General features: G+C 39.2%; 6 protein-coding genes across 6 annotated transcripts; 5 read left to right on the top strand and 1 right to left on the bottom strand.

The window, feature by feature from the left end:
* The first annotated feature begins 1,246 nt into the window (after positions 1-1,246).
* On the top strand, positions 1,247-2,319 carry LOC137605443 (trace amine-associated receptor 13c-like). The gene is made up of 2 exons (XM_068330146.1): positions 1,247-1,419; positions 1,515-2,319. Exons 1-2 carry the CDS (start codon positions 1,247-1,249, stop codon positions 2,317-2,319), a joined length of 978 nt encoding a protein of 325 aa, XP_068186247.1.
* Positions 2,320-5,514: 3,195 nt separating this feature from the next.
* Positions 5,515-6,581, top strand: LOC137605397 (trace amine-associated receptor 13c-like). Its single transcript, XM_068330067.1, has 2 exons — positions 5,515-5,687; positions 5,771-6,581. The coding sequence occupies exons 1-2, from the start codon at positions 5,515-5,517 to the stop codon at positions 6,579-6,581; spliced, it is 984 nt and encodes a 327-aa protein (XP_068186168.1).
* Positions 6,582-9,811: 3,230 nt separating this feature from the next.
* On the bottom strand, positions 9,812-14,591 carry LOC137605491 (trace amine-associated receptor 1-like). Its single transcript, XM_068330207.1, has 3 exons — positions 14,517-14,591; positions 10,780-10,952; positions 9,812-10,622 (listed from the first exon to the last, which is right to left on the bottom strand). The coding sequence occupies exons 1-3, from the start codon at positions 14,589-14,591 to the stop codon at positions 9,812-9,814; spliced, it is 1,059 nt and encodes a 352-aa protein (XP_068186308.1).
* A 1,328-nt stretch (positions 14,592-15,919) lies between these two features.
* On the top strand, positions 15,920-19,028 carry LOC137605490 (trace amine-associated receptor 13c-like). Its single transcript, XM_068330205.1, has 4 exons — positions 15,920-16,105; positions 16,352-17,162; positions 18,079-18,192; positions 18,885-19,028. The coding sequence occupies exons 1-4, from the start codon at positions 15,936-15,938 to the stop codon at positions 19,026-19,028; spliced, it is 1,239 nt and encodes a 412-aa protein (XP_068186306.1). The 5' UTR covers positions 15,920-15,935.
* Positions 19,029-20,466: 1,438 nt separating this feature from the next.
* On the top strand, positions 20,467-21,575 carry LOC137605278 (trace amine-associated receptor 13c-like). Its single transcript, XM_068329826.1, has 2 exons — positions 20,467-20,639; positions 20,759-21,575. Exons 1-2 carry the CDS (start codon positions 20,467-20,469, stop codon positions 21,573-21,575), a joined length of 990 nt encoding a protein of 329 aa, XP_068185927.1.
* A 2,647-nt stretch (positions 21,576-24,222) lies between these two features.
* LOC137605249 (trace amine-associated receptor 13c-like) lies at positions 24,223-25,337 on the top strand. Its single transcript, XM_068329772.1, has 2 exons — positions 24,223-24,395; positions 24,521-25,337. The coding sequence occupies exons 1-2, from the start codon at positions 24,223-24,225 to the stop codon at positions 25,335-25,337; spliced, it is 990 nt and encodes a 329-aa protein (XP_068185873.1).
* The last annotated feature ends 2,289 nt before the right edge of the window (positions 25,338-27,626 follow it).

Raw genomic sequence — 27,626 nt, 5'->3', positions numbered from 1 at the left:
AACTTGGAACGATCCATCCATCTAAATTTGCATGTTTTTGGAGTTTGGAGGAAGCCAGAGAACCTGGACAGAACCCATGAAGACCCGAGGAGATAATGCATCACATCCAGAACATTCTGGATGTGATGCAACAGTGCTACCCAATGTGCTACTGTGCCGTCAGAACAGCAGTTTGATTCAGAAAATACAGCTGTCTTTCGGATTCAAAAACACAAAGAAGTAGCAGCATATTTTGAACATATGGAATTCTGTGAAGTGTCCCCTGGGGAAGAGGTTAGAAATTTACCAGATCTTGCTGAGATATTGATGAAACAACTTACCAAACAATCAAGCGCCCAAATGACCAAGCAACCAATGATAATTTCCCCACTGTAGGACGAATAAAGGATGATCTTATCTTATAGATTCCATCCCAAATAATTCAGCTTTTTTTGCTTTTAAAGTAAAAAAATGAAATCCTACCATTCCTGACATATTGAATCAAGAAAGCGCTGAAATGGAACTTGTGTAACAGAGTGAAGCACGTGAAAGGATCTACAAAATCAGCACTTCATACCCACAACTAAAAAATTCAACAACAAATGATAAAGGAAAATCTTGGCATTTCTTGGTCTGAGAAGGATTGCAAAGTCATTTTTAAGGCTTTGGGACTACAGCAAAATATGAGGAGATTGAGTCTCAAAAGAACAAAAATAAGAATAGTGATCAACCTTCTGGTTTACTGGCCAGTCAACCAACATAAGAGCTCGTCACAGAAAGCCAGGAACAAAATCCAATTAACTGCGAGCTTTACTAGCCTCAGTAAACATTAGGTGTTTATGACTCCACAGTTTAATAAAAGTTTTGAATCACTTTTTACATTCAATGAAAGGAATTATTATCTGAAAGTCTTAAAGCAGTGTATTAAAACTGGTTTTTAGAGGATGAGTATCCTGTTAAAATTCAACTTCCATGGCTCTAACTGATGAAGCAACTATGCTAAATTTGAAAAGGAGAGACATCAATAGATTTAAATTGGATAAGAATGAAGACATAGCTGTAGGATTGAGGCATGACTTCTTTAGGATGAGCCATTCACTTCAGTACATGTGTTTCTCCTGGGATTGTTCTGGAGTCATGGTGACCCAGTGAACGAGTGGTTCTAGAAAATGCATGGACTGATGGGAGGCCAGATGGATTATATCACTGAGGTTTCATCTCAGGCAGAGCTCAGCTCCCTCTCCGTTCTTGTGTGTTTTCTCTGATGATGGAGACACAAGATGAAACAGAGCTCTGCTTTCCGGAACTCTTCAACACTTCCTGTAGGAAGCCAAAGCACCCACACTCTGATGCTGTGCTGATTTACATTATGATGCCTTTAACTTCTCTGGTCACTGTAATTCTTAACCTGCTGGTCATCATCTCCATCTCTCACTTCAAGTAATGACTGCTGTTTTTAGGTTTAGTTCATACATGTGTTTGTTATTTACCACACAGTTAATAATAATGGTGATTCTCTCTTTCCTTCACTGCAGGCAGCTCCACACTCCCACTAACCTCCTCCTCCTCTCCCTGGCTTGTTCAGATTTCGTTATTGGTATCACAATGTGCTTCCATATCCTGATTTCAAATGGCTGCTGGGTTCTCGGTGACATCATGTGTGCTTTATATACTATCTTAGAATTTACTACTATCTCTGCTTCAATTGGAACTATGGTTCTCATATCAGTTGACCGCTACGTAGCAATTTGTGACCCTCTACATTACTTGATCAAAGTCACTGTGAAACGACTCACAATCTGTATTTGCCTTTGTTGGGTCTGTTCTGTTTTATATAACAGTGTTTTAATGTATAATAACCTGGAACAATTAGACAGATATATTTCCTGCTTTGGAGAGTGTGTGATTGTTGTCGACCACATTGCAGGAATTGTTGACATTATTTTGACCTTTTTTGCTCCTGTCACTGTCATCATCGTTCTGTATATGAGAGTGTTTGTGGTTGCTGTGTCTCAGGCTCGTGCCATGAGGTCTCACATTACATCTATTACACATTCAGGTACTGTGTCTGCTAAGAAATCCGAGCTGAAAGCAGCCAGGACTCTTGGTGCTGTCATTGTTGTGTTTCTGACATGTCTTTGCCCGTATTTCATTTCATCTCTAATGGGTGATATGTTTATTACGACATCATTGCCTTTACAGAGCTGGTTGTTCTATTTTAACTCTTGTTTAAACCCAGTAATCTACTCTCTTTGCTATCCGTGGTATCGAAAATCTGTTAAACTCATTGTAACACTGAAGATTCTGGAGTCTGACTCCTCTCAGGCCAAGGTGCTGTAGAGACGTGTTGGTGATGACACAACTTATGTGGTGAAGATGGATTGAATAATTGTTTTAAGCTTAAAAAAATAAATAACATTAATCAAATATTTTTGGCTCACCACCAGGATCTTGAACTTACAACTTCCGGTCGACAGTACAAGACTTAGTGGACTGAGCTACTGCTGCCCCTTTACTGATGTCACTGAAATCAGAAATACAAAATTCACAACAAATGTAAATCGTATTTAATTTCATAGGGAATATGTCAACAAAATCTATAGAGTGTTCCCGAGTTATCTTAGTCATCATGTCTTGTATTATATTGATGATGGATTCATGCTGATTTACTGTATGCTTTATTAAATATTCAAGACTTTATAAGTACCTCATCCTCAGATGGAACTATGATACTGGTTTCAGCTGTGTTAAAGGGAGTTTGTACCTGCATAGAGATAGTCAGTGGGAATGGTGGATTGTTTGTATCCAGCGGTGAAAAGTGGATGTGAAGACGGGGAATCATCAGATTCCAGAAACAAGAGAGGGCTAGAGTTTTGGGGAAAACCTGCTCGTTTTCATAGAAAATATGTCTAACTGGAGGGCCTTTGGTGTATGGGTAAATTCATTTGTCTAGGACATTTTAACACAAGATAATTCAAGGTGCGTCACGCCCACTTACGACTTTCCCAGTTTGGGATCAATGAAGACTGTCTATCTGCATTAGAAGAAGTACAACAGAATTAAGAAAAATACAGTCGCTTGAAAAGGGAACAGAAATAAAAATATAAGATAAAAGCTGGACCAAATTTACGGTGCAGTGAGGAGGAGAAAAAGGAAGAAACAAGTAAATATGGTAATATAAAATCAAATTGCAGTACAATGTGAGTCACATCAGGCTGTTCGGATCCTTGACTCCCCTCTGGATTGTACAGCAGTTTCAAAAACCTGCCCTCTTTGATAAATCTATCAGTATCAACCTTAAGGCAGAAGAATCTCAATGCCAGCGACAACAGAGCAAAGTTACAACGCAGTGTAATAAAATTAAGAAAATAATCAATAAAAGGAAAAAAGTAAAGTAATTAATCTAATGTCATTCGTTTTTGTGACTTTTTATCATTAAGAAGTAAAAAAAAAACTACAGGTAGTAAAATACTGTAGGTACGTGTTTAATTTAAGTACACTGCAGTAAACAATAAAGTTTTCAACCCTGATTTAAAGGAGCTGGCAGTTCTGGTCTGCGTCAATAAATTACAAGTAAATTTAATTACAATCAGTGACATGGAACCAAGGTGAGCACTGATCTTTGCCCTTTCATTTTTAGGGTCAAAAATGTCCTTTCTACATTTATTGATTGAGTAACTGTATTCATAGATTTAATGAATACAGTTACTCAATGAGAGTAAGGGACTATAATCATGTGATAGCACTGAAATTTAGAGTTGAGTATCATCGGCGTACGTGTGGTAGGACATGTTCTGATTTTTCCATAATCTGAACTAAGGCTGGCATATTGATGTTGAATAGAAGTGGTCTGAGAATGGACCCTAGAGGGACCCCACGCGAGACATTAGTTCACTCAGACTCAAGCTTTTCGATCTTGTAAATAAGATTTGAACAATTGTAGCACAGAGTCGGAAAGTGACACCTGCTCTTGCCAATCTGCTGAGTAGTATGTTACAATCAACTGTGTCCAATGCCGCACTGAGATCCAGTAATACCACAACAGAGGATTAGCATGCATCTGTGTTCAGATTGTTATTACATCCCGCGTCAAAGCGGTGATGAATTGTAATTGTCAGCGGTCACGTGCTCGTCCGTCTGTTAGTCCATTAGTATGTCCACCAAATATCTTCACAACCATTGCAGATAGAAAGATGAAACCAAAAGCAGATTAATTAGGGAGCAAAGGGAATTAAAATGAGATGATGACCTTGACCTTGAGAGAACTAGGTCAGAAGTAGGTCAGGGTAAGTCGAGGGATGTTGTGGTCTCTGATTGCCTTGGTTCTTGTCTAAGACTTTGATACAGTACAGTCTCAGTGGTCTAAATCCAGACTGAAATGTGTTAAAAAATTGTTTTGCATCATAAAAGCACAAATCTGCTGGAAAATAACCCTTTCAATGATTTTCTACAAAACGTCAGATTTCGCCTATAGTTACTAATTGTTGTATTATACAAATTTCACTTTTTAAGTCATTTTATTACAACAGATTTCAAAGCCTGAGGAAACTGACCTGCTTTAAGAGACATATCTATTATCTGCACCACAGTACATCCAGAGCTATGCAGTCCTGCACAGTTTTAAAAAAGTTTGAGGGCAAAATTTCAAGACGGCACATTTTGCACATTTTGAGACATTGAGTTTTATGATTTAGGAGACTAAAATGTCCGAGATTAACTAGAGGATAGGAAGGCACATTTCCTGAGCTGGAGCTGTAAACTGTTTGTCTTATCAGTAATATTTTGTGTGTGATAAAGAAAAAGATTATTCCATGACTAGTGGACAGGAGGGTTCAGGAAGGAGTAAGGTTTGGGGCTTTGTCAGTTAGTCTACTACAGAATAAGAGTGAGCAGGCATTATTACTGTTTCTATTGGTAATTTCGGAAAAAGTTCTTTATCTTCTCCAGACTCTCTTTATAGATGTAATATACTGTACCTGGAGTTTGATTTGACACCACTTGCATTCTGATTGTTTACCCTCTTTTCTCTGAATTAAACAGTGGGGCATTTCTCCAGCGTGACTTTTTCCTCCCTGGTCGAACTTTGCTCTTAATGGGATAATGGAATTTATTACGGTCATTCCATTAGAACTAAAACCCTGTACAAGTTCATCAGCCAGAGCTGAGGGCATGGTAGGTGATGGATGCTGATGTACACGTCTTATCTTTTAGATAACACTTTCTGATTACCTCTGCTTAGGATTAGCAAGAGTGATCGTTTTAAACCAAACACAGTAGTGGTCAGAAAGAGCAGCATTATTCAATATTGAGATCTTTGGAGATCTTTGGCGATCAGGCGTGATCTGTTTAAGGTAAGCCATACACATCAGACCAAATGACTCCTGGGATAGGCTGAAGTCATGGTAACCCAGAAAAGGATAACTGGTTGTACAAGATACATGGATGGGATGGAGTTAAGAAGGGTTAGATGAGGTGTACAGAGAGGTTTGATCTCAGAGTCTGCAAAAGCTCAGTAGCCTCTCCTTTTCTCTAATGATGGAGACACAAGATGAAACAGAGCTCTGCTTTCCTGAACTCTTCAACACTTCCTGTAGGAGGCCAAAGCACCCACACTCTGATGCTGTGCTGATTTACATTGTGATGCCTTTAACTTCTCTGGTCACTGTCATTCTCAACTTGCTGGTCATCATCTCCATCTCTCACTTCAAGTAATGACTGCTGTTTTTAGATTAGATTAGGTCTGTTTTTTTACAACACAATTAATAATTGTGATTTCTTTCCTTCAATGCAGGCAGCTCCACACACCCACTAACCTCCTCCTCCTCTCTCTGGCTTGTTCAGATTTCTTTGTTGGTGTCCTGTTTTGCTTCCATATCCTGATCTCAGATGGCTGCTGGGTTCTCGGTGCCATCATGTGTACTCTATATACTATTTTAGAGTTCACCACCACTTCTGCTTCAGTAGGAACCATGGTTCTCATATCAGTTGACCGCTATATGGCTATTTGTGACCCTCTACGGTACTCCACCAAAATCAATGAGAGACGAGTTACAATCTGTATTTGCCTTTGTTGGGTCTGTTCATTTCTATATAACAGTGTCCTAATCCATGACAACCTTCGACAGCTAGACAGATATATTTCCTGCTTTGGAGAGTGTGTGATTGTTGTTAACTCCTTTGCAGGAGCTGCTGACATATTCTTTACCTTTTTCGCTCCTGTCACTGTCATCATAGTTCTGTATATGAGAGTTTTTATGGTTGCTGTGTCTCAAGCTCGTGCCATGAGGTCTCACATTACATCTGTCACACATTCATGTACTGTGTCTGCTAAGAAATCAGAGCTGAAAGCAGCCAGAACTCTTGGTGTTGTTATAATTATGTTTCTGACTTGTCTTTGCCCGTATTTCATTTCCTCTCTTCTGGGTGAAAATAGCTTCTTTAATGCTACATCTGTGCCCTTACAGAGCTGGTTGTTCTACCTTAACTCTTGTTTAAACCCAGTAATCTATGCTTTTTGCTATTCCTGGTATCGAAAATCTATTAAACTGATTGTAACGTTAAAGATATTTGAGTCTGACTCCTGTGAGGCCAGAGTGCTGTAGAGACTTTGTGTTAAAATGTTTAATGTCACTGAATTTAAAACTATCGGGAACAGATCTGGGTCTGAACACATGTATATCACTGTATTTCATTTATTTCTCATGCCAAAGAACTCTATAGATGTTTAGACATAACCACTACCTCTGCACCAGAAGGAATCCTCGCTCTTATTATAGTTATTATACAATGGGTTAATAACCTCATCTGTGACCCTCAGCATTTTGCTCATCTAATAGGAGAGGTCATAATTCATAGCAGTCAACACTTTCATGTAAGGCGTCTTCAATGAAATAAGAGATAAAAGCTGACAGGACATGTACTGTAATTGTGTTTCTGATTGTCCATTGTGCAAACATTGCTGTCAAAGTATTGCTCAACCGATAGGAAACAATGGCCTGAGTGAATCTAGTCATAGAAATGATAGTTTTGTTTTTTTGTTGGGTTAGGGTTAAAGTGCTTTGAAATATCTGCTGATGTGAGTAAGCGTTATGTAAATAAAAGTTAACTGATTGATTACTTGAGAGTTCCATAGAAATCCAATTCATTATCTTGATTTTTTTTTCAATTCATATCTTCAATACCTTTGTTCTACCCACAAACTGACTGCAGTTTAAAACCTCCTGTTCATGTAGTTGAGTCTCATAATCTGTGCTACTATTACTCATTGATGTTTTCTCAATCAATCAATCAAGTTTTATTTATAAGGTCTTAATCATGGCAACAGACATCTCAAAGCGCTTTACTAGACAAAAAAACCCAACAGAACCCTCCAGAGTTAATATAAGCGACATCTTCTCTCAGTAGATGTCAATTTTTTTAAAATTATACTTGGAATTCTGTAGTTGTACACAGTTATAGTTAACTTAATTAACTGTATCCACAACAATATATGACCACAAACATTAAGTTGGTGAAGCCTAATTATAGATGGGAGGCAGGTGGTGTACAGTCATGGTCCCAGTTCCAGTTTTCCCTCCTGTCCTCTGTATCCTGGGTTCACTCACACTCCATCCACTCATTCAGGTCACCTGTGTTGCTACAGCCTCCTGTTTCCCATCTCTAATCAGGCTCCACAAACCTAAGCTCGACTCAGATCTCAGTTTGCTGCCAGTTTGTCACCAACTCTCCCTGCTCTTCAGGTTTCGCTTGTTTCTTCTGTGTTGGTTCATCTGAAACTTGTACAAATTTTTGGTTGATTAACCGATAAATGTGGACTGCATGGTGTTCTGCATGTGGGTGCTAACCTCACCCGTAAAATATTTTTTACAATTTTTTTTCTCTCCACTGGCTGAATAAATAAAGTTAAAAAAAGCCTGAATCCAGATCTGTTCCTGAGCCTGAGTTCTTTGTTACCTTACACACCGACTGTGTTCCAATAGCTCATGTTCATGTCTGATGTCAGCACATATCCAAAAATTGAAATTATACTTGCAATTTTATAGTTGTAGTTATTTTATTCATAAATATTAATGCCCAAATACACACATACAGTATAACTTCTCCTTCAAAGATTTCAAAGTCTTATTTCTTGCCATTTGTTTTCTGTTTCTAAACCATAGGCAAGAAAACCACTAAATAATAAAAATCCAACAAGCTTCCCTGAGCTGTTATTTTTTTCTTGGCCTTTTATTAAAAGCAAATAAAATTATTTATTTAGCTAGTGGGGGAAAAAAATAATATAAAATATGTTAGGGGTGAGATTAGGACCACATGCAGGACACCAGGGGACAAGTCCACATTCATCGTTTAATCAAACAAAAATTTCTACAACATTTTTCAGATGGACCGACCAACAGGTAAAAATCCAAGAAACAAGCAAAATTGCAAAAAGGACCAAGAAACCTGAAGAGTTGGTGACAAATGACAATCTGGCAGCAAACTGAGATCTGAGGTGAGCTCAGATCCTCTCTCCCATTTGCTTCAGTCTCACCTGCACAGGCTTTGCACAACAGTAAAGGGGATATCTACCATCTACGCACACATTCTTGAAAACTGAGTGTTGTTCCTTCACAAAAAATATATGCGTTCTCGCATTTGAACTGGTATGGAAATGATCTCTGCACTCTGCCACGTGGTATAATTAACCACATTAAAATAAAACCTTCATAGTTACTATGACATCAAATACGTGTACTGCACTTCTCAGTGCATTCTTGTCGTGTCTGTTCCTCTATTTTGTTGGAATAACAACTAACAACCTTAAGTGGATGTGTAAACGTGTGAAGAAAATGTAAAAGCAACACTATTTGGCCACGTCTGCCATTACGCAGAATATCTTACGAGCAGAGTGTCAGAGTGTAGAAAAAAACAGTCAATGGCATAAAAGCTGACAAAAGCAAATTGGATTTTAAACTAGTTACATAATTGTCTGTGTAGTTTCTGAGTTGTCCAGGTTATGTTTATCCACAGGTGTTTAAATCGATCCACTGGAGGAAGAGGAAAAGCTGATGGCTGCAGACTTATCAAAAAAAAGTTATCTCCAAGGCAAAATTTCCCCAGGGTAGGGGTAAAATGAGCATAATGATGGTGCAAATTGAGTCCGGTAGGGGGTAAATAATATTAATGTCGTATATTGATATTAAAAATGACATGAAATCAAACAATTTTGAAATGATTTTTAATTGAAGCATGCGATCAATTAAACAGAGAAAATTGATTCTCTTACATGAAATTTTGTCCTGTTGTTCAACATATTACTGAAACACTTCTGATAAAAAACAAACAAACTGATCTTTGCGGTGGTTTAAACTTTGAAAGGACGTCTGTGACTTATTTGGCAGAACAGAAATCCACTCATCAGCAGGTCAGTGCCACAATCTCCAGTCCCTGTCCCATCAATGTTAATAGCAGGTAAGGATTTCTGCAGATGCCAGCACTGCATGGAAAACAAAAAACAACAAAGAAAACCTGCCACATACTGATATCAGATGGCTGCTGATGAAAACTTTCACTACTAAACACAGCAACACGCAGCTCAGAGCACCTTCTTATAAAAAATGCTTTAAAAAAAAAAGAAATTCATGTGGTCTTTTATAAACAAGCAAAAAAAAAAGACATACTAAATAGATCACAAATATTTATTTTTATACATATCGATAAATACTCATTGATAAACAAAATCATTTCCACATTATTGTGGGTGGTACTGTTTGCTCTTGAAGAACTCTGAACTGAAGAACTGACAAAAAATAATAATTTCACATTACATATATATTTCATCTATCTACATTGTCTATAGAACGCTGGCCTCACATGAATCAGACTCAAATATCTTTAACGTTACAATCAGTTTAATAGATTTGCGATACCAGGAATAGCAGAAAGCATAGATCACTGGGTTTAAACAAGAGTTTATGTAAAAAAACCAGTTTTGTAAGGGCAAAGATGTAGCATTAAACAACTCTTCCTGAATGAGGAGAGAGGAAATGAAATATGGGCAAAGACATATTAGAAACACAACAATAACAACACCAAGGGTTCTGGCTGCTTTCAGCTCTGATTTCTTAGCAGACACAGTACCTGAAAGTCTGACAGATGTAATGTGAGACCTCATGGCACGAGCCTGAGACACAGCAACCACAAACACTCTCATATACAGAACTATGATGACAGTGACAGGAGCAATGAATGTAAAAATAACATCAGCAGCTCCTGCAATGTAATCGATAACAATCACACACTGTCCTAAGCAGGAAATATATCGGTCTAGTTTATTTAGGTTATCATTCATTAAGACAATGTTATATACAAAAGAACAAAACCAACAAAGGCAAATGCAGACTGTCACTGTTCTCACAGTGATTTTGGTGGAGTAATATAAAGGGTCACAAATAGCCACATAGCGGTCAACTGATATGAGAACCATGGTTCCTACAGAAGCAGAGGATGAAGTGAAGTCTAAAATACTAAAAAACGCACACACAATCTCAGTAAGCATCCAGCATTTGTTTACCATGAGGACATGGAGGATAAACATGAGACCTACAAAGAAATCAGAAAAAGCCAGGGAGAGGAGGAGGAGGTTGGTGGGAGTGTGGAGCTGCCTGCATTGAGAGAAATCATCATGTGTGTTATTGCTCGTAGCAGCACATGGCAGATGCAATCTAACAGTAAAATAACAGCTATGTTTTATAAATGTAAACACCATTACTATTTTTATCAATGAACTACTTTTTAGTGTAATTTTCACAAGATAATTACTTGAAATGAGAGATAGAGATGATGACCAACAGGTTGAGAATCACAATGATCACAGGCGTAACGTACGACATAATGTAAGTTACCACCATCTCGGGGTGAGAGAGCCTTGGCTTCCTGCAGGAGATGTTGGAAAGCTCAGGAAAGCAAAGTTCACTTTCGTCCAGTATTTTCATCTTCAGAGAAAAGACAAGAGGAAAAGAAAGGCTACTCAGCTCTCTCTGTACAGCTGATATGTCTTCTGCATTAACTACCATCCATTCTCTTGGGGGAAAGGAAGCCACAAAGGTGCAGTACACCTTCTATAGGTGATATCTCCTTTCCAACAACCTTTTTCTTGTATCAGAGTCAAGTCACTTCTCCTTGCCAGTTAACAGATTTGACTTATCTGTAAACTTAAGTTAATGATCAGTGAATATTTCCAGCAAAGGAGCAAAAATCTTTGTCTATGACTTTTGCTGGTGGTAATATTTATGCATTTCCAGTCCTCTCTATTGCAACTGACAGTTCATGTTGGTTCATCTGGCACTATCCTCATCCTGTTCTAAAACAGACTTATCAAAGTAACTGTCCTAGGCAGGAACTATATCTGTCGAGTTTATTTAGGTTATCATTCAATGAAGAGAATGTTATAAACCAACAAGAACCAACAAAGGCAAATGCAGACTATCACTGTTCTCACAGTGATTTTGGTGGAGTAATATAGAGAGGGTCACAAATAGTCATATAGTGATCAACTGACATGAGAACCATGGTTCGTACAGAAGCAGAGGATGAAATGAAGACTAAAATAGTAAAACTCCCACATTGAGGAAGAAACTCCAGTCAGGTTATTTCAAAAACACTATTACAGCTGCGTGGATGAATGTATGATGGTGACAGAAGAAGGAAGCAGGACCCCAGCCGATGGATAGACGAGGGGTGGTACTGGTGGGAATTGAGGAGCAGGTCTACAGTGGATGGACAGATGAGGAGTGAACCTGAAAACAATCTGTGAGGGCAGAGAGCACAGAGACTCCAGGGAAGCTGTCGAGTTAGTAAGGTATGAATAGAGACTGGGAGAGAGAGAGAGGTCAGAGAGTAGCTTGGAGTATGATTACCATAATCAGTCAATCAGCTTTTATTTGTAAAGCACTTAATCACATCAACAGACATTTCAAAGCACTTTTACAGGCAGAGAAACCTAATAGAACACTCCAGAAGAAGCATAAGCAACAGTGGTGGGGAAAACTTCCTCAGTGAGGAAAAAACTCCAGGCAGGACCCAAACTATGGAGAGGGGTCATCCGCCTTGACCTGTTGGGTGGAAAAGAAGTACAATGGAGATAGGGATAGGGCAAGAGAAAGAGCGAGACGGAGAGACAGAATGTCAGATAGGCCAGATAGAGTCAACGTCTTTATGTTTAGTTAGGAGTTCTGATCCAGGCGCTGAAGTGGGGATGGGAATCATAGGCTACGTTCACCGACCCCTGGTTGTTCTCGTCTATACTTGTTCCCCATCATCTAGTTGGTTATTTCAAAAACACTATTACAGCTGAAACGTTTTAAGCCTGATCTTAAATAATGAGAGTGTCTGCATCTCAGGAATCACAAAGAATTTCCTATGGTGCTCAGTAACGCATTAAGGAAGGTTTATCCTTCGCATGAATAAACTCCTGTATCCAATCAATGAATTGTCAGCAGGCGATGCTCATTGTCCAAGATGACACTTAACTTGGACAGTGTCCTCCAACACCACTATCAAAAGCAAACTTTGTCCTAACAATGTCCCCACTCATGCAGATCGGTCTGTTGGCAGATCAGTCTGATGCCTTTGCATAACACAGCATGTAAAAGAAAGGCCTGCCAACCACAGAGTGGTAAAACATTCCCAATACAGTTTGACAGAAGTTAAAGGGTCTCAGCCTCTTCAGCAAAAAGATCGCTCTGGCTTTTCTCATCGAGGACATGTGTGTGCTTCCTCTACTCTAGTCTGTTATCAGTTTTCACCACCAGGTACTAGCAGTCCTTCACAACGTCCACACTGACCCTCTGGATGGAGACAGGAATTACCTACCATTGGTCTTCCTCAAGTCCAACGCCAATTTCCTTGTCTTTACATTTTGTCATTTTCTTATAAGAGATTTTAAAAAAAATATATACAGAATTTAGTTCCTGAGGCCTGTCAATACTATTTGATCAATTTTCATCCTGGCCAGATGAGAACTGTGTGCTAGTAAGTCACGAGCCTATTATGGGTTTCAAAGGGATGTGTTCTGCTATTCACATGGCTGAACAACTTGAACTTACTCTTCACAATGTTAAGGGCCTCTACATCATGCTCTCTCTCTTTGCATGTCAGAGCTCTTTGCCCGATCTGTTAGTCAAAGCTCATGAGCATAGGTCACACCCCACCAACTTATCACTCTTTTCACCATAAGAGGCCAGAATACTGTTCATGCTCCACCAAACTGTGCAGTTTTCTCCTCTTGTGTAATAAATTTAGTTTGTTGAGTATGCTCTTCTTTTAATTGCTTTGTTTTTAAGGTTTTACCTGGAATTGAAATTAAAAATGTGGTGCTCACTTAGGTTCTATCATCTCTTGCTGCCAGGCCTAAAAGAAATCTAGAGGAAACATTAGGTCATACGGTACACTGAAACAGATTACACAGATATACATGCAGATGGTAAATAAGATACTGTGGTTGAAATTTTACAGGTTAAGCCTACTTGTTGTCGTTGGGCACACTGCAACTTTTGATCTGGTATATTCTCCGATTTTCCTTCTAGTTCATGAATTGATCAACATTTTTGCAGATAGACCGAGTAGCAACTAAAGCATCTTCATCTAAGATTTGTCAAAACATGAGTATATTTTAAATTTTAATGTTTCATCCTTGCTGTCATGACTGTTACTTAAGTTAATGTTTTGATTCAAATGATTAAGAATACTATTTTGATTGAACACACCAGAATTTTGAGCCCACTGAAAATAAATTTTTAAGAAATATTTACAGTGATATTGCGGTTAATATAATGGACTTAAATATACACAACAAAGTTCACAGAGCTGAGAGCTTCATGGTGGAAAACACAACTTCATTGTACATAATCTCAGAGGGCGTTATGCAATTAGCAGCTTCACAAAACAAACATACACTCTATCCCATTTAATTTGTCTCCAGATACTGAGCAGTCCCCACCGTGTAGCCTATTATCGACTCCTAATGGATGTTAAGCAAAGAAAGTTTTCACACCTCTTTTCACTTGTGTCAAATGATGACAAGCAAACATAATATTTCCATCAAAACATCATGCAATTGTGTAAGAAACACATTACTTGTAGGTTACATCATATTCTTAAAACTTTTGTGATGCAACCCAATGCATGTTGCAATAGTTGCTTAAAGTGGCAGCTAATCAAAAACTTTGTGGAAAACATGATGCAATACTTATTTATTTTTCATCTGTTACCACTGTAGACTAAGTAATAGCTTTATGTACAAGATGATAACTTAGCTAATTCTTTTCTCATTGCACGCTTTGCACTTTAATTAATATACCCATTTTTGAACTTTTGATTTCCCCCAAACACGAACACATGAACACATCCCGCCTTACCCCTTACTGACTCAAACCAGGAAAAGAGAGCACGTCTCTCCTGTCCTGACATCCTTACAATGGCTCCCAATAAAATCTAGAATACAATTCCAGATCGTCATGATCACGCACAAACCTGTTCACTGTGAGGCTCTGTCTTACATTGAAGGTCTCATTGAAGTGCATCACCCTCCCAGGGCTCTTCGCTCTAAGGATGCAGGAGATTTGGTAACCCATCAGATCTAAAAGAGTAGAACAGGAGGGAGAAGCTTTAGCTATCTGGCTCCTTTACTCTGGAACAATCTCCTGGCCTCGGTCTGGTGTGTAAACACCCTTAGCTTATTTAAGAGTAGACTGAAAACCTTCCTGTTCGATAAAGCTTACAATGTGGAACAACATGGGTTCCTTTTGATGAGCTGCTACAGGCCTAGATGGAGATTTTCCTGTCCCTCCCATTAAAGCGAGTTACATTAAGTACTTTAGGAGCTTCTGTTATTTCTCTTTCTTTGCTGTTTTGCTCATACCACATTAATACTTCACATGCTTGCAAGATACTGCTGCTGTCTATGTGCTTCTACTTGACAGGTGGGGAACAAGTATAGAAGACTAGAGATTTGAAGGCCTGATAATCCTGCCCTCACTTCATTGGTTGGATCCAAACTTTAGACTGCAATTCTATCCGGCTTATCTGCCACACAGTTCCTCTCTCTCTTTCCTTTGCCCTAGTCCCTATCCACATTGTATTTCTTTTCCACCCAACCGGTCAAGGCGGATGGCTGCCCACCAGAGTCTGGGTCCTGCCCAGCGTTTCTTCCTCAAAGAGGGAGTTTTTCCTCCGCCGCTGTCGCTTTTGCTTGCTCTGGAGGGTTCTGTTGGGTTTCTCTGTCTGCAAAAGCGCTTTGAAATGTCTGTTGATGAGATTAAGTGCTATATAAATAAAAGTTGATTATATTTATATAAAATGAATTATTTGATATTTCAAAAAAGACATTACCCACCAACACCAATCAGGTGAGTTTGTTTTTTGCATCCACATGTACATAAAGCAGTTCAGAGATCAGATCTCTGTGGATGACAAACTTATTCAGACATCGTATTTCAACATAGGCTTAGTTTTGATTTATGACCCTTAATAATGACTGCAGTCATTGAACACACCGTAGACTTAGGGTATATAACATATTCAAACATTGGGCGGTGGATCCCAATGGTCGAAGGCTTACACTATTCGAAAGATATTTGCCACTGGGTCTAAAAAATTAAAGAAATTAAAGAATTAAAAAAGTGTTTGTTGTGGGACTTCAATAAAACTAAAAATAATACACTTATTTATGGGCTTGGCAACCAAGGCGGAGCTCTGCTCACCTGCTCTGCCGTAATATTGACTCTGAGAGGGTTTAGAGTATAATGATAGAGAGAAAAAAAAACAAAAAACAAAAAACTGGGATGTACAATGATGAAAAAATCATGATATTAATGATATCAAGATAGAAGGAGGAGGGAAATCGGGGAAGAGAACACTTAAAAACTGTGTGGCAGATAGTTCAGGCCAGAAAGCTGCTGCAGCAGCTTCTCTCTCTGATGGAAGCCATAGACGAAGGTGAACTCTGCTATCAACACCTGAACAACTCCTGCAGGATATCAGCACATCCTCAAACTCAAGCCACACTGATTTATGTCCTTCTCTCCTGTGTTTCTCTGACCACCGTGACTCTTAACCTGCTGGTCATCATCTCCATCACTCACTTCAGGCAGATATGACCGTCTAAAATGTTCCGTTATGTTGTATGAATTATGTTGTATGACAATCCTGGCTTTTAGAGGACAATGTTCTGATTTGGTACTTAGGGTGTCATGCTAAATCTGTGGTTGTTTATGAGTTTACAGACTGCATTGTCTCCAATTGCAATTGCATTTATTGAAAGTGATGAAATTACATACAAGTATACCAGTAATGTCTGTCTTATATGTACTATGATGACATTCTTCTTCTTCAGAGAACTTCACACCCCCACCAACCTCTTCCTCTTGTCCCTGGCTGTGTCAGACCTCCTGGTGGGCTTCCTGCTGATGCCGGTTGAAATCATCTACATTGAGACCTGCTGGTTTCTTGGTGACATCCTGTGCACTCTGTATTATGTCGTAGACTACATCATAACCTCTGCCTCAGTAGCCAACATGGTGCTCATATCATTTGACCGTTATGTGGCTATTTGTGATCCTCTGCATTACACGGCTAGAGTTACTAAAAGAAAAGCAGAGATCTGTGTTTTTCTGTGTTGGTTTTGCTCTATTATCTACAGGATTCTCCTTTTAAATGATCACCTGGAAAAACCCGGCAAGTCTAACAGCTGCTTGGGAGAGTGTGTGGTTGTAATTAATAACATTGCGGGAGTTATTGATCTTGTGTTCACCTTTATCATACCCATTGTCATCATCATATCTCTGTATGTGAAAATATTTGTGGTGGCTTTGTCTCAGATTCGTGCTGTGCGGGCTCATAATGCTGCTGTACCATTACAACGGTCAGGGGTACAAATAGCAAAAAAGGCAGAGTTGAAGGCAGCTAGGACTCTGGGTATTGTTGTAGCTGTTTTTTTGATCTGCTTCTGTCCATACTTCTACCCTGCTCTAACAGGGGAAGAGATATCAGTCAGTGCTTCATCTGCAGCCTTTGACATCTGGCTGGCACATTTTAATTCCTGTTTGAACCCTGTTATTTATGCCTTCTTCTACCCCTGGTTTCGAAAATCTCTTCGACTCATCCTGACTTTTCAGATATGGAAGCCTGGCTCCCGTGACGTTAAAGTACTATCATTAAACTGAGATGTTTGAGTGTTCTTTAAGAAGGAGAAAATGATCTTGTCTGTTTTACTTTATGAACAAATACGTGAAAGAAAAATGTGTTTATCCTTAACTGCATACAGTATACGCTAAACTGTTTTTATGTAGATATACAGTATATGCACTGACATGTACATGTGACGGATCATGTGGCTTGCAAACAAGACTGATTTCATATAATACATGATTATAAATCATTAAGTTAATTTGATTTGAATGTTTATTCTTTCATTTTTAACAATTCTTTCCAGTTATTATGTTCTCATGGGTGTGAAATCCTTTCCATTAGGCAGCAGCTGAAAACATTAAATACATACTTCATACTATCGGTTTAAGTTACCAGAGAACACCTCAGTCATAGTCTTCCTTGCCTGTCTTTTGCCCATGCCTTACATTTTGGACACTTCTGCCTGATTTTAATTGTCTTCCTCTGTACTGACTTCATCCTGATAATAAACCTGCCTTTCGGATTTCTACTGGTCTCTGTTGTACATTTGAGTCCTGAATTCCCCTGTGCCACAATCATGATAAGTATGATCTGGGTTACTTGAGGAAATGGAAATGAATCATGATTTTTCCTAAATCAAGAGTTAAAAAATACTACTTTTATCTGATTTTCCTCTTGCTCACAAGTGATTGTTAAGAGAAGGACACAACCGAGCCGTCCCCTTCATTGGCATCCTTCTGTCACAAGTAACAATGGAGACAACGCCAGGGGGATTAGGGATTAGGGGATTAGAGTGATGTGTGGCCTAGCCTGGGCTGGTCCTCTGAAGAACAAGCTGTTGCTCAATCAGCAAGTTCTTCAGCAAGTTCAAAAGAGTAACCGCAAAACAGCAGCTGGGGTTTATTTTGGAGCTATTGTTTTTGGTGCTTCCAGGGTGCCCCCACATCCACCCACCGCACGGGACAGCACAAGGTGTTAGGTGGTGTCGCCAGTTTAGTCGCTGGACACCTGTCCCCTGCGCAGGCAGTACCGTCTACAGGGTTTACGGTACCTGGCCTGACTGTAATTATATTGATTGGTTTTCATAATTGATGTAAGTGATTTATAACATTGTATTAAGCAAATCTACATGTAATAAAATTAATAAGAATCTATTAAAAGACTATCCATTTCACCTAGCTAGACGCCCATGACATAAAATGTTCACTCACACAGGTAGCCTGTTTCATTGAAACAAGTAGTTGTGGTCAGAAGTTTCCATAGAATTGTAAAAAAACATAAAACATCCAGTCATGGCTGTCTTGAGTTTTCAGTTTTTTCTACAACTCTGACTTTTCTCTGACAGAGTGAATGGAACAGAGACTTCTTTATCACAAAACATTCATAAAGTTAGGTTTTTTTATGACTTTATTATGTGTCAACTGAAATAGTACCAAATCGGCTTGGTCAAAATATACATACAGCAATGCTGATATTTGATTACTTGTATCTTTGCCATTTTTACTTTAATTAGGTGCTTTTGCGAGCCGTCCATTATCTTCTGGCAAGCTTCTGGTTGAAGCTAATCTTGAGATTCAACCAGAAGTCAACCACTCATCTTAACAGAATTGGAGAATTGGTGCAGTTCAGTTAAATTTGTTGGCTTTCTGACATGGACTTGTTTCGTCAGCATTGTCTACATGCTCTCAATGGGATTTAAGTCAGGACTTTGGGAAAACCTTAATTCTTGCGTGTTTTAGGAAGGTGCTGAGGAAGGCCAAGGAGGCATACGGGAGGAAGCTGGAGAAGCAGCTGGGGCGCAACCATGTGTGGAAGGTCTGGAATGGGATGAGAAACATCACCGGACACGCGAAAGGGCGCAGCACTGTGGAGGGGAACAGTGAACGAATGAATGGACTAAACAGCTTTTTCAATCCTTGTCCCAGGCCTCTCCCGGCCCTGCAGACTGCTCCACTGATGCTCCCTCCTCCTGTGCTTCCTCTCCTTCCACCCCTGCCACTTCTCCTTCCTCCTTCCACCCCTGCCCCTGCCACTTCTCCCGAGCCCATTCCAAGAGCAGCGAAGCTCAACGGCCCCACCTCAACCACTGGACTTCCAACCTCGCCACGACTTCCTGCTCCCACCACGACCAAGACAGTCATCACTGCAGACCTGGTGACGACAATGCTGCGGAGGCTCCCTAAGGCGGCTGGACCGGATAAGATCATTATTGCTCTTTTATCCTTACATCTGCCTCAGTAGGAAACATGGTGCTCATATCAGTTGACCGATCTGTGGCCATTTGTGACCCTTTGTGTTACTCCAGGTAAGTCTCTGTAAGAAGAGTTGAACTCTATATTGGTCTGTGTTATATCATATCTGGTTTGATTCTTTTTTTAATTTTATTTTATATACTAATTTGATCCCCTAAGGGAAATTAAGAAAGCACACTCTAGTTAGTAGTTCAAACACGTGCATACATATTAGTGAGTACAGGCCCCTGTAGGCAAGTTGGTGTGACCAGCTGCATGTTTTTGCAACTGTATAAGCAACTGTAAATAGGATAAAAACATGGCGTATCTGTATGTGTGTAAAATTTTAATTGATTTGATGTGAACTTAATTTCTTCTTTTTTTTTCTGCAAAAGATGAAGTAAAAGATGATTTCTTTTCGGTATTCTATTTTTTTGAATTCCTATATCAATGTCTGTCATGAGCTGGAAGCCAAACTTATGTAAAAATAAACAAATAACTACTTGAAATTGTTTAAATTGTGGGCCCTGAATTTCTCATCTATGAAGGTTTAGTTTTTGAATGGAATTCTAGAAATAAATAAGCTTTTCTATCGTATTGTAATTTTTTGGAAAGGGTCTGTATTAATAAGATGAAGCCTGCTAGCTACTTCAGAAAATCCACCTAGTAATACACTTGTCTTACAGGCCTCATCTCTCAATACAACCTCAATCTATCAAATTAATGAAGATGCAAACTTTTCCCATGTTGCCTCCAGTCTGCATGTGTATTGCTGCCTGTCATTCAAGTTTCAGAATCACACAACCTGATATTTTAAAAAAAATTGGGTTTTTATGAATTTCACTGAATTATTTTTTATCTCTTTTCCCCTTGTCAAAAAACGAGAGTACAATATAATTACAATATGCGTCCACACGTTCAGTCCATCATCATCATCATCATCATCATCATCATCATAAGGAGGCAGGCTCATTGCATCTCTCAATGAAGAGACTGTTACAGGAGGAGGGGGAGCTGGATGTGTAGCTTTATTTATTCAGTCAGAAATCTGAGCGCTCCTAATCTCTTCATCTCCTTCCTCTCTCTGATCATGGCAGTGATTGAGGAAGTTGATTTCTGCTTTCCACAACTGCACAACACCTCCTGTAGGAAGCCAGTGCAGAATCGTGCTGAGACCATTTTCCTCTACATCCTGCTGTCTGTTATCTCTGTGGTGACTGTGATTCTCAACCAGCTGGTCATCATCTCGATCTCCCACTTCAGGCATAAACCCAAAATAATAAGTATTTTTGCATTACAATCAGTAGTAATGTTGCATATTCTATACCATGTTGTAAATGGACACCATTACATATGAAAATATATTGATTACTTTTCTCCAGGCAGCTCCACACACCAACCAACCTCCTCCTCCTCTCCCTGGCTGTCTCAGATTTCTTTGTTGGACTTCTGGTGATGCCGATTGAAATCCTCCAGACAGGGGGCTGCTGGATACTGGGGACTGTGATATGTGGAGTGTTTCACTATTATTCTTTTATCCTTACATCTGCATCAGTAGGAAACATGGTGCTCATATCAGTCGACCGATATGTGGCCATTTGTGACCCTTTGTGTTACTCCAGAAAAGTCACTGTAAGAAGAGTTGAACTCTGTGTTGGTCTGTGTTGGGCCTGTTCTGTGTTCTATAATGGTGTGATACTGATGGACTTCCTAAATAATCCAGATAGGTATAATTCCTGTTATGGAGAGTGTGTTGTTGTAATTACCCTCATAAATGGAGCTGTTGATATCCTGGTGACCTTTATTGGCCCAGTTACTGTAATTATAATTTTGTATATGAGAGTTTTTGTGGTGGCTGTGTCTCAGGCCCGAGCCATGAGGTCTCATGTTACCTCTGTTACACAACAGCGTTCAGTTTGTGTCACTAAGAAGTCTGAGAGAAAAGCAGCCAGAACTCTTGGTATTGTTGTGGTATTATTTATAATGTGTTTTTGTCCATATTATTATCCATCTTTTGCAGGCCAAGACTATTCATCCAGTGAGGAGGTTTCAGTTGTGACTCTCTGGCTACTTTATTTTAACTCCTGTATAAATCCAGTGGTTTATGCTTTGTTCTATCCTTGGTTTAGGAAATCAATAAAACTCATCATTACACTTCAGATCCTGCAACCTAACTCCTGTGATTCCAGCATACTGTAGGGATTTCTTATTTTCCCTTGTGAACAATAAAGTATTTATCCTGCATCTATTTGTCAAGTATTGAGCAAATTCTTTAATGCATGAAAAATATATCTATTGTATGTTCCTGTTGCTGGAAATTAATAAAAGTCAATGTATTCAACCGTTCACATCAACTTCATTGATTTTTGTTTTAATAACTATTTTGACTTTCATGGCAGCAGAGGATGTACCGTGTCTCTATGCGAATACCCTGCATCTATTATCAGTTTCAATAATAACTTTAAAAAGTTTATCATGAAAAAAAATGTACGAATATATACTACTGCTACTTATAATACAATAACAATGATCTTCATCAGTAGTTATGTTATTATTTGCATGATCATCACAGGAGCAGAGAATAAAACAGACAAGTTATTAAAACTCACAGCAGTTTGGTGCATAATTAATTTTCTGCTTGCTGCAGACAGCATGTTATCGATAATGCAGCTGCTTGACCTGTAACATGCACTAACAGAAGTGACCATATCCCACCAGTCCTTACTGCCCTATGCTAAATGCCTGTGACATGATTGGTTCGAAGTTGTTATTGTTTTGTTTTGGACTCCGTAACTCCTTAACTTTTTCTATCAGTCCCCATTTTCAGATGTTGGGGCTTTCCTTTACTCTCCTCTTTCTGGCTCAGAATCCACTGGCCATCTCTCCTTTGTCTTTGACCCACAGTAGCTGGATTTCAATTGATACCCTGTACGTTAATGGTGTTGACGGACGTTTTTAACTTGGACCACATCTGATGCTCTATGGAATTCTTTAGATGAATGCTTATATTTTTTTGGCAAAGTTTTACACTAGATTTGCTTTCTGCCACAACCCTCTGCATTTATCTGGATTGGGACTGGCCTAAAGTTGACACTGGCTCTTGCCCTGACGGGGCTGCATTTCACTTACTTAATGCAAGTAAGTTATCAGAATAGTAATCATGTGCACTACATTGTCCATCGGTCATGTTTCACATATTTCAATTGACTGGGCACGGTAGTAATGTTTTAGCACTGTTGTGGAATTTCTCTTTTTCAATAAATACATTATCTGCAAAGAGTTTTATTTATTTGCCAATGGACATAAAACTGTAGAGAGCAGATGTCTGCAGATGAATTGACTCAGACTGGACATATTTCAACAGAGGCTTAGTCGTGATGTAAGACCCTGATGTTAAGGCTGACAGGAGACTGTTGTGGACCCGGAATTATCTTGCACTGTATTGAGAGTCAGGACCAGCTTTATAGAGAGGTTGAAGAGGGTTGATTGCGACCTGGTGTGCCTCATTGTCACGCCACCTCCACACACCAGCCCTGCAGGTCCTGGAAGGACAGGAAAAAACAAAAGGGGAAATCACAAGAACAGCCACACAGCATGCACAGGAGAACCAAAACCATAACACCCTAATTACACACATAACGACTTCAAGGTCCCGTAATAAACTCTTTTCGATCAATTTCAAACAGTGTCCAGCTACACTTGATTCAAAATAAATTGCCCCAAACTTTATCCGTGGTCCTGAATTTCAGCCGTCTAAAAGTCACACAAAATGAACTTTCCTTAGAAACTGATTTTTTTTTTTGTCTGGCCATTAAATGCTAATGAGCTACATCTGTCAAGCTAGAGAGGTGGAGGTTTGTCCTGGAAAGGAGAGGAATGAAGGTTAGCCGCAGTAAGACAGAGTACATGTGTGTGAATGAGAGGGACCCAAGTGGAATAGTGAGGTTACAGGGAGAAGAGATCAAGAAGGTGGAGGATTTGAAGTACTTGGGGTCAACAGTCCAGAGCAATGGAGAGTGTGGAAAAGAGGTGAAGAAGCGTGTCCAGGCAGGATGGAACGGGTGGAGGAAAGTGTCAGGTGTGATGTGTGATAGAAGAGTTTCAGCTAAAAGGAAAGGAAAGGTGTACAAAACTGTGGTGAGACCAGCGATGTTGTTTGGTCTAGAGACAGTGTCACTGAGGAAAAGACAGGAGAAAGAGCTGGAGGTAGCAGAGATGAAGATGCTGAGGTTCTCTCTGGGAGTGACCAGGATGGATAGGATCAGGAATGAGTCCATCAGAGGGACAGCACATGTTAGAGGTTCTGGAGATAAAGTCAGAGAGGCCAGACTGAGATGGTTTGGACATGTCCAGAGGAGAGATAGTGAATATATTGGTAGAAGGATGCTGAGTTCTGAACTGCCAGGCAGGAGACCTAGAGGAAGACCAAAGAGGAGGTTTATGGATGTAGTGAAAGAGGACATGAAGGTAGTTGGTGTGAGAGAAGAGGATTCAGAAGACAGGGTTAGGTGGAGGAGACTGATTTGCTGTGGAGACCCCTGAAGGGAAAAACCGAAAGGAAAAGAAGATCTTTTTTGTTCTCTTTTGCCTTTTTTTCCCCCCAAAAAATTGACTAAAATACAATTACAATGAACATCCTCATGTTCAGTCCATCATCATCATCATCATCATCATCATCATCATCATCATCATCATCATCATCATCATCATCATCACGAGGCAGGCTCATTGCATCACACAATGAAGGGACAGTTTTAGGAGGAGGGGGAGCTGGATGTGTAGCTTTATTTATTCAGTCAGAAATCTGAGCGCTCCTAATCTTTTCATCTCCTTCCTCTCTCTGATCATGGCAGTGATTGAGGAAGTTGATTTCTGCTTTCCACAACTGCACAACACCTCCTGTAGGAAGCCAGTGCAGAATCGTGCTGAGACCATTTTCCTCTACATCCTGCTGTCTGTTATCTCTGTGGTGACTGTGATTCTCAACCAGCTGGTCATCATCTCGATCTCCCACTTCAGGCATAAACCCAAAATAATAACTTGAAGTATTTTTGCATTACAATCAGTAGTAATGTTGCATATTCTATACCATGTTGTAAATGGACACCATTACATATGAAAATATATTGATTACTTTTCTCCAGGCAGCTCCACACACCAACCAACCTCCTCCTCCTCTCGCTGGCTGTCTCAGATTTCTTTGTTGGACTTCTGGTGATGCCGATTGAAATCCTCCAGACAGGGGGCTGCTGGATACTGGGGACTGTGATATGTGGAGTGTTTAACTATTGTTCTTTTACCCTTACCTCTGCCTCAGTAGGAAACATGGTGCTCATATCAGTCGACCGATATGTGGCCATTTGTGACCCTTTGTGTTACTCCAGAAAAGTCACTGTAAGAAGAGTTGAACTCTGTGTTGGTCTGTGTTGGGCCTGTTCTGTGTTCTATAATGGTGTGATACTGATGGACTTCCTAAATAATCCAGATAGGTATAATTCCTGTTATGGAGAGTGTGTTGTTGTAATTTCCATAATAAGTGGAGCTGTTGATAATCTGGTGACCTTTGTTGGCCCCGTTACTGTAATCATAGTTTTGTACCTGAGAGTTTTCGTGGTGGCTGTGTCTCAGGCCCGAGCCATGAGGTCTCATGTTACCTCTGTTACACAACAGCGTTCAGTTTGTGTCACTAAGAAGTCTGAGAGAAAAGCAGCCAGAACTCTTGGTATTGTTGTAGCATTATTTATAATGTGTTTTTGTCCATATTTTTATCCTTCTTTTGCAGGCCAAGACTATTCATCCAGTGAGGAGGTTTCAGTTTTTGGTCTCTGGCTACTTTATTTTAACTCCTGTATAAATCCAGTGGTTTATGCTTTGTTCTATCCTTGGTTTAGGAAATCAATAAAACTCATTGTTACACTTCAGATCCTGCAACCTAACTCCTGTGATTCCAGCATAATGTAGAGGTTAACCATTTCCCTTGTGATCAATAAAGTATTTATTATCCATATACATGTAAACTGTCAAGTACCGGGCAAATTCTTTTATGCATGAAAAATATAAGTATTTGTGTGGCATTTAAAATAACAAATTGTATGTTCCTGTTGCTGGAAGTTAATAAAAGTCAATATATAAAACTTTCCACATCAACTTCATTGAATTTTGGACTATTGTGACATTAATGGCAGCGGACGATGTTCCCTGACTCGATGTAAATGTCCTGTACCTATTATCATCTTCGATAATAACTTTAAATAGATTATTTGTAAGAATTGTATACAAAGTTATGAGGGGTAGTGGTAGTGGTTGAAATCATTGATCACTTGTCACGTTATTAATAGATAAGTTATCACCGATGTCCTTATGAGCCTCAGACTCTGAGAAATCTTTTTGCAGGTCCTTCCTTCCTTTTGGCAGATAAAAAGTGCATTGGTAGTAATTGAATAAGATATGATACAGTTATACATGGGATGAAAGTTGTTAAAAATTATACAAACATTCCCTCCCTGTGAAAGTTCTTACCTGGAAAACTCATCTGGTCAAATCTGAAATCCTTGAATTTGACCTCCACTTTCATAGAATTAGTGTTCTTTCATAAATGTTAAATTCATTTAAATATTCTAATGTTGTTCAGATTTAAAGGTTAAATGCAGTGTATGTATAGTTACATGGAAATTTCTTTCATATTGTATTTGCAAGTAGCTTGTCCTAATTAAATGAAAAACCAAAGAGCAATAATGTTTTATTTCACTCAGTGAGTGAAAGTTTTGTGGAGCTTTCAATCAAAAACCATGTCCCTCTAAGTCTTGCAGTTAAAACAACAAATGTTTTTCCTATGTGAACGTTTAGATGAACAAAGTTGACAATCGCCTCATATTTGCTAATCTTTTACACCTTTCTTTGACCACAGAACAGTAATTTCAAGACAATTAGTTAGTCGAATAAGGATGACATTAATACTCAAAAATGCAGGCTCACTTTATGACCTTTGGAAAAGATTCACCAGAGACAGATTTGTGCCTTGACTGAAGATAATAATAAAATAACTCAGTGGGTAGTGGTGTTGGCATCACAGCAAGAAGGTCTTGGGGTTGATTGCACAGGGGAATATCTGTGTAGTGTTTTCATGTTCTCTGCATGTCTGCGTGGGTTATCATTTGTACTACTAATGATGATCAGCAGGGAGAGACAAAGACCAGTTTAAGGCAGGTGTGACTGTGGTGCTGTGGGTTTACACACTACCCATGAGCCCTAGTTCCAGGTATCCCCTTTTCCATGGTAAGTTTAAAAGTAAAAGACTAACCGCCGTTCCTAAAAAAGTATTTTTAATTACTTATGTTGTATCAAAATAAATCTAATACGGTAATAACAGTCAGCAAAGAGCGTTTTTAGGAAAAAATTTAAAAGTGACACTATGGTACTACACCACGTCATTTCATTTATGTGTTATTTTTATATCCTGCAATTGTTTCTGGTAAGTTTACCTAAGAGGAAGAGTGCTTTTTTTTTTGAGTATTAATGGCATTTAAATGACCTCAAATGGCCGTTATAGATTGAAATTGAATAAATGACGAAGCAAGAACAGTTCAGCTTCCGAATAGCCACTCGGAGTCAATTGTGTTTGTAGGTTGGGGAATACCTGTATTATTATTTTCTAAAACTGTCGGATATTAGAAAAATATTTCTCTCTAGTGTGCAACATTAAATAATAAAATGCTGAGGTCAATGAACTTGTAAAACCATGAAATATGATTGTAACTCCTTAGAGTTTGCATCATGTGTTGAGGTGAGGATTGTGTTTACTTTGGAGTGTTCCTCACACCTCTGATTGGTGGAATCCCTTTGAGGTTGGATTCTGCAGTTGTATGAAATCAACATGTGAATCCTTGATGACTGGCGGTCATAGGAGAACATTAACTACTCTATATGTGGATGTTTGCTCTGACACAAATCAAGTCCCAGTAGACGGTCATTGTGTGTGTGTGTGTGTGTGTGTGTGTGTGTGTGTGTGCGTGTGTGCATGTGTGTGTGTGAAAGAGAGAGAGAGAGAGAAACAGAGAGAGCGGAAACTCCAGTGGTTCCAAGACTGTAATCTATAGTCAGTTCACCTCAGCACAGTGCAAAAATATTTGTTTCATATCTAAACTGATAGCTTTTATTTTTGTTCAGACTTGCACATTGTCTGCTTTACGTCAGCAAAGAGTCTAAAAAAAGTTTGGAAGGGGCATAAAAAGACAAGAAATTTTTTGCAGG

This window comes from Antennarius striatus, chromosome 12, assembly GCF_040054535.1.
Source record: "Antennarius striatus isolate MH-2024 chromosome 12, ASM4005453v1, whole genome shotgun sequence".
Lineage (NCBI taxonomy): Eukaryota > Metazoa > Chordata > Actinopteri > Lophiiformes > Antennariidae > Antennarius > Antennarius striatus.
Note: the sequence above shows the minus strand (reverse complement) of the source record. Positions and strands in the feature narration are given on the sequence as shown.